The sequence below is a fragment of the Neodiprion virginianus genome, chromosome 1, assembly GCF_021901495.1.
Source record: "Neodiprion virginianus isolate iyNeoVirg1 chromosome 1, iyNeoVirg1.1, whole genome shotgun sequence".
NCBI lineage: Eukaryota > Metazoa > Arthropoda > Insecta > Hymenoptera > Diprionidae > Neodiprion > Neodiprion virginianus.
In genome coordinates, this window is record NC_060877.1 from 6,874,960 (window position 1) to 6,887,641 (window position 12,682).

A 12,682-nucleotide genomic window follows, 5' to 3' on the forward strand; every position below is an offset into this window, starting at 1 on the left:
GGTCGTGGGAGAGGACATCTCCTCTCCTCAGAGGAGAGGAGGGGGAGGGGCCGGGAAGGGGGAGAGGTGGGCGGGGAGGGGGAAGGGATGGGAAGGGAAGGGGAGGGGAGGGCGGCGGCGAGGGGAGGGCGGCGGGGAGGGGGAAGGGAAGGGAAGGGGAGGGTTGCGGGAGGGGGGTGGGCGGGAGGGAGGGAGGGAGGGAGGGAGGGAGGGAGGGAGGGAGGGAGGGAGGGAGGGCGGGCGGGAGGGAGGGAGGGAGGGCGGGAGGGAGGGAGGGCGGGAGGGAGGGAGAGAGTGGAGGACGGATGTCAATGCGAGCCCGTTAGAGTTAATAGAGCAGTACACCCCCCCCTCCTGTGCCCACCCGCCCTCCCTCCCTCCCGCCCTCCCTCCCTCCCTCCCTCCCTCCCTCCCTCCCGCCCGCCCGCCCCCCTCCCCACCCCTTCCCCCTCCCCTTCCCCCTCCCCTCCCACCTCTCCCCCTTCCCTGCCCCTCCCACCTCTCCCCCTTCCCTGCCCCTCCCCCTCCTCTCCTCTGAGGAGAGGAGAGGTCCTCTCCCACGACCCACCCCGCCTCCACCTCGGCCACCTCGTCCTCCTCCTCGTCCACCTGGTCCTCCTCCTCGTCCAGCTCGTCCTCCTCCTCGTCCACCTCCGACCACCTCGGGTGATACCTGGAATAGTAATGAATATTTTTAGTATAGGAAGACATCGAAAATATTGTGTAAGGATTAATGTATTTAATCAATTAATTAATAATATAATAAATTGTACAAGATTATTCATAGCTACTGAATATGTGCTTGCATGACAAATGAATTGAAATAATTTATTGTAAACGTGACAAGTTTGTAATATTTCAGATGAAATATAATTACAATTGCCATTAAATATTATAAGAATATTAATTAATTAATTATCAATATAATAAATTGTATAAGATTATTCATAGCTACTGAATATGTGCTTGCACGAAAAATGAACTGAAATAATTTATTGTAAACGTGACAAGTTTGTAATATTTCAGATGAAATATAATTACAATTGCCATTAAATATTATAAGAATATTAATTAATCATTTAATAATATAATAAAGTGTATAAGATTATTCATTGCTACTGAATATGTGCTTGCACGAAAAATGAATTGAAATAATTTATTGTAAACGTGACAAGTTTGTAATATTTCAGATGAAATATAATTATAATTGCCATCAAATATTATAAAAGTGTTTTACTCACCCAGCACAAATCCTCATCCTCCTCGTCCTCCTCCTCGTCCACCGCCGACCACCTTCAACCACCTCGAGTTATACCCCGAATACTAATAAATATTTTCAGCTCGAGAACAAATCAAAAATAATGTGTAAGGTTTGATATAATTTTTTTATCGATATAATCTACCAGAAAGATTATGAGAAGATTTTAAAGTTATAGAAATTTTATTAGCGGACTGACAGCTACTGAATTTCGGCTTGCGCGAAAAACGAATTGAAATAATTTATTGTAAACGTGAACCAGGAACCACGGAGCGCTTATCGTGGAAGTCGAGAAATTTTATTAGCGGACCGACAGCTACCGAATTTGGGGTTGCGCGAAAAACGAATTGAAATAATTTATTGTAAACATGAACGAGGAACCACGGAGCGCTTATCGTGGAAGTCGAGAAATTTTATTAGCGGACTGACAGCTACCGAATTTGGGGTTGCGCGAAAAACGAATTGAAATAATTTATTGTAAACATGAACGAGGAACCACGGAGCGCTTATCGTGGAAGTCGAGAAATTTTATTAGCGGACTGACAGCTACTGAATTTCGGCTTGCGCGAAAAACGAATTGAAATAATTTATTGTAAACATGAACCAGGAACCACGGAGCGCTTATCGTGGAAGTCGAGAAATTTTGTTAGCGGACTGACAGCTACTGAATTTCGGCTTGCGCGAAAAACGAATTGAAATAATTTATTGTAAACGTGAACCAGGAACCACGGAGCGCTTATCGTGGAAGTCGAGAAATTTTATTAGCGGACTGACAGCTACTGAATTTCGGCTTGCGCGAAAAACGAATTGAAATAATTTATTGTAAACGTGAACCAGGAACCACGGAGCGCTTATCGTGGAAGTCGAGAAATTTTATTAGCGGACCGACAGCTACCGAATTTGGGGTTGCGCGAAAAACGAATTGAAATAATTTATTGTAAACATGAACGAGGAACCACGGAGCGCTTATCCTGGAAGTCGAGAAATTTTATTAGCGGACTGACAGCAACTGAATATGGGCTTGCGCGAAAAACGAATTGAAATAATTTATTGTAAACGTGAACCAGGAACCACGGAGCGCTTATCGTGGAAGTCGAGAAATTTTATTAGCGGACTGACAGCTACTGAATTTCGGCTTGCGCGAAAAACGAATTGAAATAATTTATTGTAAACATGAACCAGGAACCACGGAGCGCTTATCGTGGAAGTCGAGAAATTTTATTAGCGGACTGACAGCTACTGAATTTCGGCTTGCGCGAAAAAGGAATTGAAATAATTTATTGTAAACGTGAACCAGGAACCACGGAGCGCTTATCCTGGAAGTCGAGAAATTTTACTAGCGGACCGACAGCTACCGAATTTGGGGTTGCGCGAAAAACGAATTGAAATAATTTATTGTAAACGTGAACCAAGAACCACGGAGCGCTTATCGTGGAAGTCGAGAAATTTTATTAGCGGACTGACAGCTACTGAATTTCGGCTTGCGCGAAAAACGAATTGAAATAATTTATTGTAAACATGAACCAGGAACCACGGAGCGCTTATCGTGGAAGTCGAGAAATTTTATTAGCGGACTGACAGCTACTGAATTTCGGCTTGCGCGAAAAACGAATTGAAATAATTTATTGTAGATCCGGGAGGTTGAGAACCCGGTACTCGAAATACGTAGCGGACCCGAAGCGCGGGATCCGAGAGGTTGAGAACCCGGTACTCGAAATTTGCGGAGCGCGACTCTCATCCGTCCGCTCTACTGCGCGGTTGTTTCCCGACTGAGGAATTCGACTAGCTGATTTTGAATTGGTGACGTCACTTTCTGGACATCCGACATCCGAACTCTGGTTTCGAACTTTGATACTATGTATGATGATGTATGATGTACGATGTATGATGTATGATGTATGATGTATGATGATATGATATGATGTATAATGATTTTAGCTTTCACATTCCATACAAGAAATACACACTTTATCTCTCCTGCCGATTCCAGACTCAAGCGGCCAGGCCCTTCGATCGTCAGCCGTTGACTGAAGATGTATTCTTCAGTGAACGGGTCGGCTAATAACGCTGCCGTTCTGCGACAGTTGGATGATGAAAAATTTCGCTCGTATCTTTCAAATGTGTGTTAAAATACACTCGAAGTGTTAAGAAGCGTCGTTCTTTCTCTCCCGATCACCTTTCTAGGTCTTTAAATCACTACGCTGTTTTCGCTGCGTTTTCTGAGTTCCTGAGGGTCCAATAAATCAGGTACGGGTCATTTGAATCGAATCCGAAACAAAAAATTTTCCGCTTAAAAAATGAAGAAAAAGTAAGGCTAACCCCTTTGCATTTTTGGCGGAAATTTTTGCGATTCGGAAAAGTGCCGGAATAAATTCTTTCATGCACTATTCGGACGTGATTTTGCGAGAGCAATCCAAACAAATTGGCGGGGTTACATTGCGTATCAATTTCAGTTTTTTCGTCCTTTTTCTTGTTGCATGAGTGGCGTGGTGTTTCCCTGATGTATGACATTTCAAATGCTCAAAATGGTTTTCAAATCAAATATATATGTCCGATAGACAATCCAACGTAGCAAAGCTACGTGGTGCTGTATGCTCGCTGCGGATATTGCATACTTTCTTACGACGAAAGAAATTATCATTTGTCGAGGCTACGCCACTGACAACGAACCTTATATCCCCATTTATAGAGTCGGCACCACTGGCAATGCGACTCTGAACGCAGCCATTCTGTTGTAGCGTTCGTAACATTGCGGAACGTTTTCGAACCTACAAACCACACTCTCTTCCGTTTCCCGTTTTTCCAAAATGAAGTAAGTGAGATATTATGCCCGTGTGTTCGATATCAACCCATTAATCGCCAATCGTGTCGAATCATGTTTGTTAAATCCAGTAACGTGATTAATGAGGACTCGTTTTCTAATTACTTTATGATCGTTTCAGGATCGGACTCTGTGCTTACAGTGGGTACAAAATCTACCCTGGCCATGGCAAAACCATGGTCAAAGTTGATGGAAAGGTATGCTTGCTGTTGTACTATAATAGTGTATTTGTTAAATTTCATGCAGCGATGCCTAGAAAAATATTCGACATTGTGCCGTTTCTTCCGCAGTGTTCGAGTTCAAAATTTATTGCCATTTACTCTTCAGAAATTCTAGTTAACCTTAACCTCAAATTCATATTCGTGCTTTCATCTCTTTTCAGACGTTCACTTTTCTCAACTCGAAATGTGAGGCTGCTCATCTCATGAGGCGTAATCCCAGAAAAGTTACTTGGACCGTTCTTTACAGGTATGAAAACAACTACTTGTTTAAATTCATTGCTGTTCGGAAGAATTATATTTCTAGACTCATTGAGAGCTGTCAGCACTTCAAAATTTTGTTTACACAATTCCGTTTGTAGATTTCACTTTGTTATGAATTATTAACATTAACTGTAAGCTTATATCGTGAAGAATGCGGTGAACACAGCGACTCAAATTTTATTCTGCCTGTACGTTGGGCACAGACAAATTTCTCGCTTGCCTTTGTCAAGCAATCTGTTTCTTTGGTCAAAGAACTATAAGACGTATTTTATACTACTCCTGAAAAATAGTCATTCATATACCTGAATAATTATCAGACGCAAGCACAAGAAGGGTCAAGAAGAAGAACAGGCCAAGAAGAGGACACGGCGCACTCAGAAATTCCAACGTGCCATTGTTGGTGCTTCTTTAACGGATATTTTGGCCAAGCGTAACATGAAACCAGAGATCAGAAAAGCTCAACGCGAACAGGCTATCAAGTGAGTTTTCTAAAATTCATTTCTCTTCTTACAAAATTGATTGAACATTATTGTTCCAACACCTCCAGTTGGAGGTTATATCGTTGGTTTCATAATCGTATAGAAAATACATTTATCCACTGCAACCATTAAAGTTTCATCAGACGACTAAAGAATGATCTAATTCTAATCAAAGCTACATACTAAATCATTCTCTTGTAATGTACTATTTCATTGTATGTGAAATATCGACAACAATTTAACTTTTCATGTCAACAGTCAAAGCTGTTTTCAGAGAAATTAAAGTTTGGAAGAAATTAGTAATGCTATGTTGTGAAAACGAATACAAGTGCTGAATCATGCCTCAATAAACTTTTGAAGACTTCTTGCGTTTGAAAAAGTGCTGAAATATTGTGTGTTAAAATTATTTTAACACCCTGTGAATTAATAAATGAAAAAATTTGAATTACTTCATCAATAAACGTAGACAGCTGTTCCTCCAGCTTGATTCTACATGTCGGGCTGGATTTCAGAATGTCTTAAATAAATGTTAGCATGGGCTGCTTCACCCAGAATAGTATGGTATGGTTACTCTGTCTGGCTTTGCGGGTCCGCACAAAATTCACATTGTTACTCAACATGGATATTGAAGATATTGAGTTAGTTTCCATATTACTTCGGTATCATTAATAATTTGACTAGGTACTAATGATTAAATCTTCACTTTTAGAGTTGCGAAAGAGCAAAAGAAGGCTGCCAAGGCGACAAAGAAGGCTGCAGCACCCCCCAAAGCAAAGGCTGCGCCTAAACAGAAAGCAACCAAGGTTCAGCAAAAGGCTGCTCCTCGTGTAGGAGGCAAACGATAAATTGTAACTTATTAATAAAATACTTGCTGCTTTCAAAATTAATGTGTTGAAACTTCATTGTAGAGATTAGTGCCAAAATATATAATTTTGCAGGCAATGATTATGCGTCACTAATCTCGCAACTCTCTTTATTTCTCGTTTTGTAATCTTGCTTATTCGTACCTGGACAGTGAGTTTCTATTAGTAAATTGGCTGAATGAACGGAAACTTGTAAGAAATGAACGAAAGTATTACATGTCCAGCTAGAAAATCATCCGCATGACAGGTGTAATTACGAGAGGACGTTCTTAAAATTGGTAAAACGTTTATTAACTATTTAAAAACGACGAAACAAGGTGAACATGAGATTGATAATTCAATAAGTAATGTTATTAAATAGACTATAGAGATGTATAATAGGTGTAATAGTATTCATCTTATACGATTATATCTTCGTTATATTGAGACATATCTCTCTTTGACGTCAACGTTCGGTGAGTCCCGGGCCTCTTAAGTTTAATCATCGTTATTATGGTGATGGTAATGCAAGTGTATCTGAAAATAAGAATTTAAAACTCTACACTGCATACATTTCAGAAGTTTTTTTTTTTAATCTTTAACGACAAAAATGGTGAATACCGATAGGCCAACACTTGGTTGGACACCGAATAAACCAAAGTTAATATTGGACCACACCAAACGTCAACAGAACTTGCAAGAGGCCTGATTTTCTTTGTGTGTATTTTAACCCTCTGAAAGCAACAGACACTGGCAGCGTGTTTCTTACCTAATGCGTCTCATGATTTCTGATAAGGACGGAATTCGATTATTAATAATAATTTCCGAAAGGGTATAACAAGGACCGAATTTAAACTTTTCATACGTGATTTGTTGCTCGATTTTTTCTGAATTATCTTATTTCGTCGCTATATGAAACCACAAAACTTTCTGTCGGGCCTCCGCAAGTTACGTTTAATTTTCGGTGTCGAATCGGGCTGCCGCAAATACAACTTTCCATTTTATTCCATGTCCAATCGGGTAGTATCCAAATGCTTCTCGATCGATAAATAGAAAATGTCAGGAAAAAAGAATCTTTACCAATTCAATTGTCGAAAACTATGCAAGAACATTGAAAGTAAGTAGTATTTTAAATTGAAACTATCATTTTCACAGTAAAAGGCAACTGGGTATATGCGAATATAATCAGCGTACTTTACATCAAATCTAAATGAAATTTTCAGTTTGGCTATAATAGGCATGTATACATAGGTACAATACCGCGTAACCACTGATATAAATGAAAACCTTATTCATTACAATTATTAAATTTATGTTACAAATTATAGTGAACTTTGCAAACAATTTATTTAATTTTTTTTTTAATTTTTCTTCGTTCTAATAACATCTCTATTAACTTTTTTTTCTTCTTAATGCTCCTACTAAAAATCCATGTATCTTCTTTACAATTAATTTAAATATCAACACCGTTTGGGTAACGTAAGTATACAGCCCATTCATGAATTACGCGGACTGGCGCCAGCAAGATGACGTTTTTGACTTTTAGTGATAGTCTGCGTACGTCGTAAACAGACATTGAAATATGTAGTGGAGGCCTAAGGTCTCAAATTATTCTTTCCTTCTCTTCGTTTTACTTTCTGCATTTCTCGAATTCATCTCAATGTATAGGTATTTACAGTAATATACCTACTATATAATAATAATAATAATTTAGTAGTATTTAAATTACAATAGTTATTCTTATATAATGTTGCACGTAACCCATTACTGGCTTAGTTATCTAGCTGTACAAAACATTATATATCGTTATCCTAGCTCTAGAGATTTGTCCTGTGAGGTTAAGTTTAATAGATCGTGAGAATTGCGCATTTTTTTTTCTCTTGAGTTACTACATCGCTGTCTACAACAATCTGCACTCTCACCGTATCACACTCTACCTATTATGTATAATACCTCTTATATCTATACGTTTCGACGCGCTTTCAGTTTGCAATTCAGAGTTCACGTAACGGAGTAGGAATAAGGGAGATAGATCAGATAGCAATTTGGTATCTCGTGTCCTCCAGTGTTTAATACTCGTAGCGATTACCTTTTAATCGACAAATTTTGTAACATATTTTTCTTTTTATTACGCTACGCAATTAAGTACATTAAAAAATACAGCACTACTTTACTCGTGTATAACCAATAAGCTATAAGAGTCAGTGATTGAAGGCAAAAATTTTTGTTATTGAGAATTTTTATCCCGTAGCCGATTCCACTAAAACCATATAAATTTCATTGATGATTCGCAAATATATTCGAGACTTTATTGTCCGTGTTTGATTCGACGTTATGAATTCACAAAGTCAATAGTTATATGGTTTTAAGTAGTATATATTTTACAATTTATAGATAATTTTTATTCGTGACAACTCATAATATAGTAACATCTTACAGTCAATGAATAAAAGCAGTTTATAAGTAGGTAATAATTAAAATTCTCATCTTTGTTAATTAATTCCACAGAGTGTCTTTTTTTAAATTCTGTGTGATAGAGCCTGATTAGAATGAAATGAAATAAAATAAATGAAAAGAGAATATGCAGCTGACCAAAAGAGTCTCTAATCAGTAATCACACTTATGAGACGCTGTCGTTCTTTAAAAGGTATAATTATCAATTAAGCTCGAACTAATTGTATCTGCGAGCAACGTGTAATTAATTGATCAAATCGATCACAACGCTAAATATAAAATTATTTATAAACCTAGTTGTGATCCAGTTTGTCAATTGAATTCATTAATGGAGAAATTTCTATCTTACAAAAATAAAATACTTATTATTCTTCTTCAACTTCTTATTCGACTCTGTTCACGAATTGATATAAATTTTATCGCACTCGCGTTTTCATGCAAACAACACGGGCAACGAAATATCAGTATTAGGTATTTTTTTTTTTCTTCTTTAACGGGAACAACGTCGAACTCTTAATTCTCATCTATATAACTAAGCAAGACGCTTGTTTCTTCATTATAATCATACTCTATTATATAAATCATTTGTTTTAACAATATACTTGGATTATGAGTCATTGCCTACCATCCTAATATTCACACAATATTATTATCATTATCATTATTATTATTAATATTATTATTACTATTATTAACAAATTTGAGAGGAGACTGAATATTATTTTTTGTTTTGTTAAATTCCTTGTGGCAATTCGAGACTATACTGAAGCGATCAGCTTCGACGCGCCTTAACTAGGACATTGTGCTACATAGGTGGGGAGAAGGCGTTAGAGGATTATTTAATTTATTCAGTAATGTATATTTAATCGTTATGCCGGGGAGGTAAGGTCCAGGCATTAGGATTGGAATTGGGATGTGGCTGGGGGTGGGGGTTGGGGGCAGGTCGTCACAGTTGCTGATCTCGACTTGGCACCCAGATGCTTGGGCCTGACTGTTCGCTGATCACTTCCTTTACCTTCAAGTAAATATCTTCCGGCGTGTCGCCTTGTACCACAGCTGAAAGGTAAATTAAGACATAAGGTGTAATTCATACGTTGTCAAAATTTGATAGAATCGAGGCAAATAAGAAGATCATTCAATTAGCTGCGACACACTTCCTATTCAATTTTAAGAACAAATATTTTGGTTTACAGTAACACGAATTTTCATATGATTAAAATCATTATAAAAACTTTCTTACCGGTAAAGTATTCACCGAATTCTTGCTCCATCTTTAAAGCACGTTCATACGTCTTCTTTGCTTGTTCCTCCGTCATTCTTTTATTCATCTCCCTGTAGATAATTAACGAGAATTTGTGAATCCGCGAGTAACGAGAAAATAAATAATATCTGTACATAGAAAGAAAGCGAAAAGCGATTTGCACTTACATCACTGATTCTATGGATTTTGGTTTGATGAAAATAGCGATAGGATAGAGCTGTGCAACTTGTAACCTCTTGATAGCATTGCCGCTGACGTCAAGAATACAGTGCTTGCCCTGTAACGTCAAAATGAAGAAATAATTTCAAGTCCATTACTGACCTACCCCGAAGAAACAAAAAATCGGTTACAATCAGCGGGTCACTAAAATTCAACGGATAACGAGGAATAGAGAGAAATCTTCAGGCAATGTAGAAAATTGAGTTTGAAATGTCCATGAGTGACTGCACCAGGTCAGATAAATTAAATTAATCAAGCAAATCACCTTTTCTGCAACTTCTCTAACAGATGCAACAGACGTGCCGTAAAGGTTGTCGTTGTACTGTCCAGCCTCGATGAAAAGGTGGTTCTGAATATCCCTTTCCATCTGTTCTCGCGATCCCACAAAGTGATAATCTCGACCGTCAACTTCGTACTCCCTTTTACTCCTCGTTGTGTCTACAAAGAAATTTAAGAAGCAATATTGATCACTAATTGTGTTAGCCAATTTAATATTGAGAATAGTTTTGGTCTCTTTAATTACGGTATAAAATTCAATATAAAAGGCAATTGCGAATATCATAGTCAACTTACGTGGTACGCAGCTGCCAAACTTGTCTGGGAACTCAGAAATTAGATCGTCGTTGATGCGATCCTTGAGTGGCCCAAGAATGATGACAGGTCTGGTGTACTGGATAGCGAGCTGTTGTACAGCTTCGTAAGATAAAATAGTTTCTTCGCTGCCTGTAAAAAGAACAATAAATCTTGAACTATGAGCTTGAATATTTATCGCTACAAGCATTCCTCAAAATTTGGATCACATTTCATCAACGGGTAAAGTTTTGTTAGTAGGAAATTGGGATTAAGAGTATCTGACAAATTGAAACTGTAAAATGATTACATTACTGAGGAGTTGAGTAGAACAATTTCGGATTTCATATTAATATACATTCTTTGACATGAAAGATGAATCTTGCTGAGAATTTATATTTTTTTCAAAAAAAGTTTCAGTTATGAATATATCGATCAAATATTCTTAGAAAAGCATTAGAATTTGCAGTGTCGTACACATGATATGCGCGTCATATCGCGAGCTCATAAATAAGTTGTGGTTTCGATGAGGTAAAAGGAAGCTATACAGTTAATGGCGAGAGTTTGTTAGTTGCAAGGCAAAAATAATGCAGGCACGTTAGATCATCGTAGGTGATAATTATGGAAAAAAAAATTGTGTACAGGTACTCAACAAATCGAATTGGTTGTTTGCAAAATTATGTGGATTGTAACGCGTGGGAGAGAAAAATTTGAAACAAATTTGCAGTCAACAAAACTTTACGAATACGTAGTATTAGGTGTTGGAATGAATTGGTAGCGTTTTTTTCATGAAAATAGATTTTTAAAATGCTATGAATTAATTCCAACACTTGGTGTATACTAGACCAGTTCAAAAAAATCGACCATTTTTTTTTTTTTCAAAACCCGCAGTGAAATATCTTCCTAGTCATGAAAAAAGAAGCCTGTGAAAACGGGAGCTCTTAATATTAATATTGAAAGGTCGCTCATCGTAAATTTCTATTTTACATTTGAATAACATGGGAAAAAATTTTTTTTAACTTTGGAATTTTATAACTCATTTTTGAATGAGCATATCGGGATGAGCGATACATATTTTTAAAGGAAATTGAACGCTCTAAATAAAATGTCTCTTATGTTTTTACGTAAGTTCACTCCTCTAATAGTTATTCGAGTTTAAAATTCAACATGTAATTAATTTAACGTTTTTTCTTAAATTATGATATTATAATAAAATTTATCTTTGAAAAAAATTATTTTACAATTTCTAAATTGTATAGTTAAAAGCTTCAAGTTTAACACGATTATTTTCAGTTTATAAAATTTACGATTTTCTTACGATTACCAGAACAATAATTGAGCAACAGTACCGAAAAAGTAAGTTGATACCGCGGCGCATCTCTGTTTTAAAAAAATTATAAAATATTTAAGAAAAATTAAGAAAAAAAAGTTAAATTGATTACATGTTGAATTTTAAACTTGAATAACTATTAGAGGAGTGAACTTACGAAAAAAACATAGGAGACATATTATTTAGAGCGTTCAATTTCCTTTAAAAATATGTATCGCTCATCCCGATATGCTCATTCAAACATGAGTTATAAAATTCCAAAGTTAAAAAAAAATTTTTCCCACGTTATTTAAATGTAAAATAGAAATTTACGATGAGCGACCTTTCAACATTAATATTAAGAGCTCCCGTTTTCACAGGCTTCTTTTTTCATGACTAGGAAGATATTTCACTGCGGGTTTTGAAAAAAAAAAGGTCGATTTTTTTGAACTGGTCTAATGTATACATATATAAACATGTTAGTTCATTTTTATGGTCATTGTTCACTCTTTTTCACACGTTGCACTTACTAAGCTCCTCAACATTTTCATCACCGTCCTTTTCCAGATAAACTAATGTCAGTTCTTCCATATAGGGTAGTTCAACACGATACAAAATTTCTTTACTTCCTGTGGCGGAAGATAAATCTTAAATGAATAAACGAGAAAGATTTCTATGATTACAGCGTGATGATTGATGATGCTCGTGAGGATAAAAAATTAAACCCTTGTTCGCAGCAGGTTTCAGTATTATGAAATCCATGAAATTCAAAAGTCCGGGCAACGAGTTGTAATTATCATCTATGAGCTAGCAAAAGTATAAGACAGAACGGCGATACGGAAAGACATGAATTTCAGAACTATGCAAAGCTAAATAATAGCCTACGGTAAAGAAATATACGCGACAAATTGTCAAGCTCATACCTGCATAATAATTAATTAATAATGATTTGATATTATAGGAATGATTATAAAGTATACGACATTG

At 37.0% G+C, this 12,682-nt stretch overlaps 2 protein-coding genes across 15 annotated transcripts in view; one reads left to right on the top strand and one right to left on the bottom strand.

Moving 5' to 3' along the window:
* The first annotated feature begins 3,961 nt into the window (after window positions 1-3,961).
* Window positions 3,962-5,927, top strand: LOC124302971 (60S ribosomal protein L24). The gene is made up of 5 exons (XM_046759600.1): window positions 3,962-4,070; window positions 4,201-4,276; window positions 4,462-4,547; window positions 4,879-5,040; window positions 5,750-5,927. Exons 1-5 carry the CDS (start codon window positions 4,066-4,068, stop codon window positions 5,883-5,885), a joined length of 465 nt encoding a protein of 154 aa, XP_046615556.1. The 5' UTR covers window positions 3,962-4,065; the 3' UTR covers window positions 5,886-5,927.
* A 242-nt stretch (window positions 5,928-6,169) lies between these two features.
* LOC124302773 (disks large 1 tumor suppressor protein) overlaps window positions 6,170-12,682 on the bottom strand; it is a 325,653-nt gene continuing 319,140 nt past the window's right edge. For 8 of the 14 annotated variants that reach the window (XM_046759385.1, XM_046759330.1, XM_046759347.1 and 5 more), the window contains 6 exons: window positions 12,226-12,342; window positions 10,390-10,539; window positions 10,082-10,254; window positions 9,765-9,874; window positions 9,577-9,668; window positions 6,170-9,392 (listed from right to left, as the gene is read on the bottom strand). In XM_046759385.1, the coding sequence (XP_046615341.1) occupies window positions 9,283-9,392; window positions 9,577-9,668; window positions 9,765-9,874; window positions 10,082-10,254; window positions 10,390-10,539; window positions 12,226-12,342 (752 nt within the window). In that variant the 3' untranslated portion in view covers window positions 6,170-9,282. The remainder of the gene's footprint in view (window positions 9,393-9,576; window positions 9,669-9,764; window positions 9,875-10,081; window positions 10,255-10,389; window positions 10,540-12,225; window positions 12,343-12,682) is intronic. The other 6 variants (XM_046759390.1, XM_046759372.1, XM_046759382.1 and 3 more) reach the window with 2 other exon arrangements.

Bases quoted from the DNA above. Each gene is read 5' to 3' on its own strand.
- LOC124302971 (XM_046759600.1), top strand. The intron at 4,277-4,461 runs GTATGCTTGCTG...ATCTCTTTTCAG, and splicing joins TGGTCAAAGTTGATGGAAAG to ACGTTCACTTTTCTCAACTC. The intron at 4,548-4,878 runs GTATGAAAACAA...AATAATTATCAG, and splicing joins ACTTGGACCGTTCTTTACAG to ACGCAAGCACAAGAAGGGTC.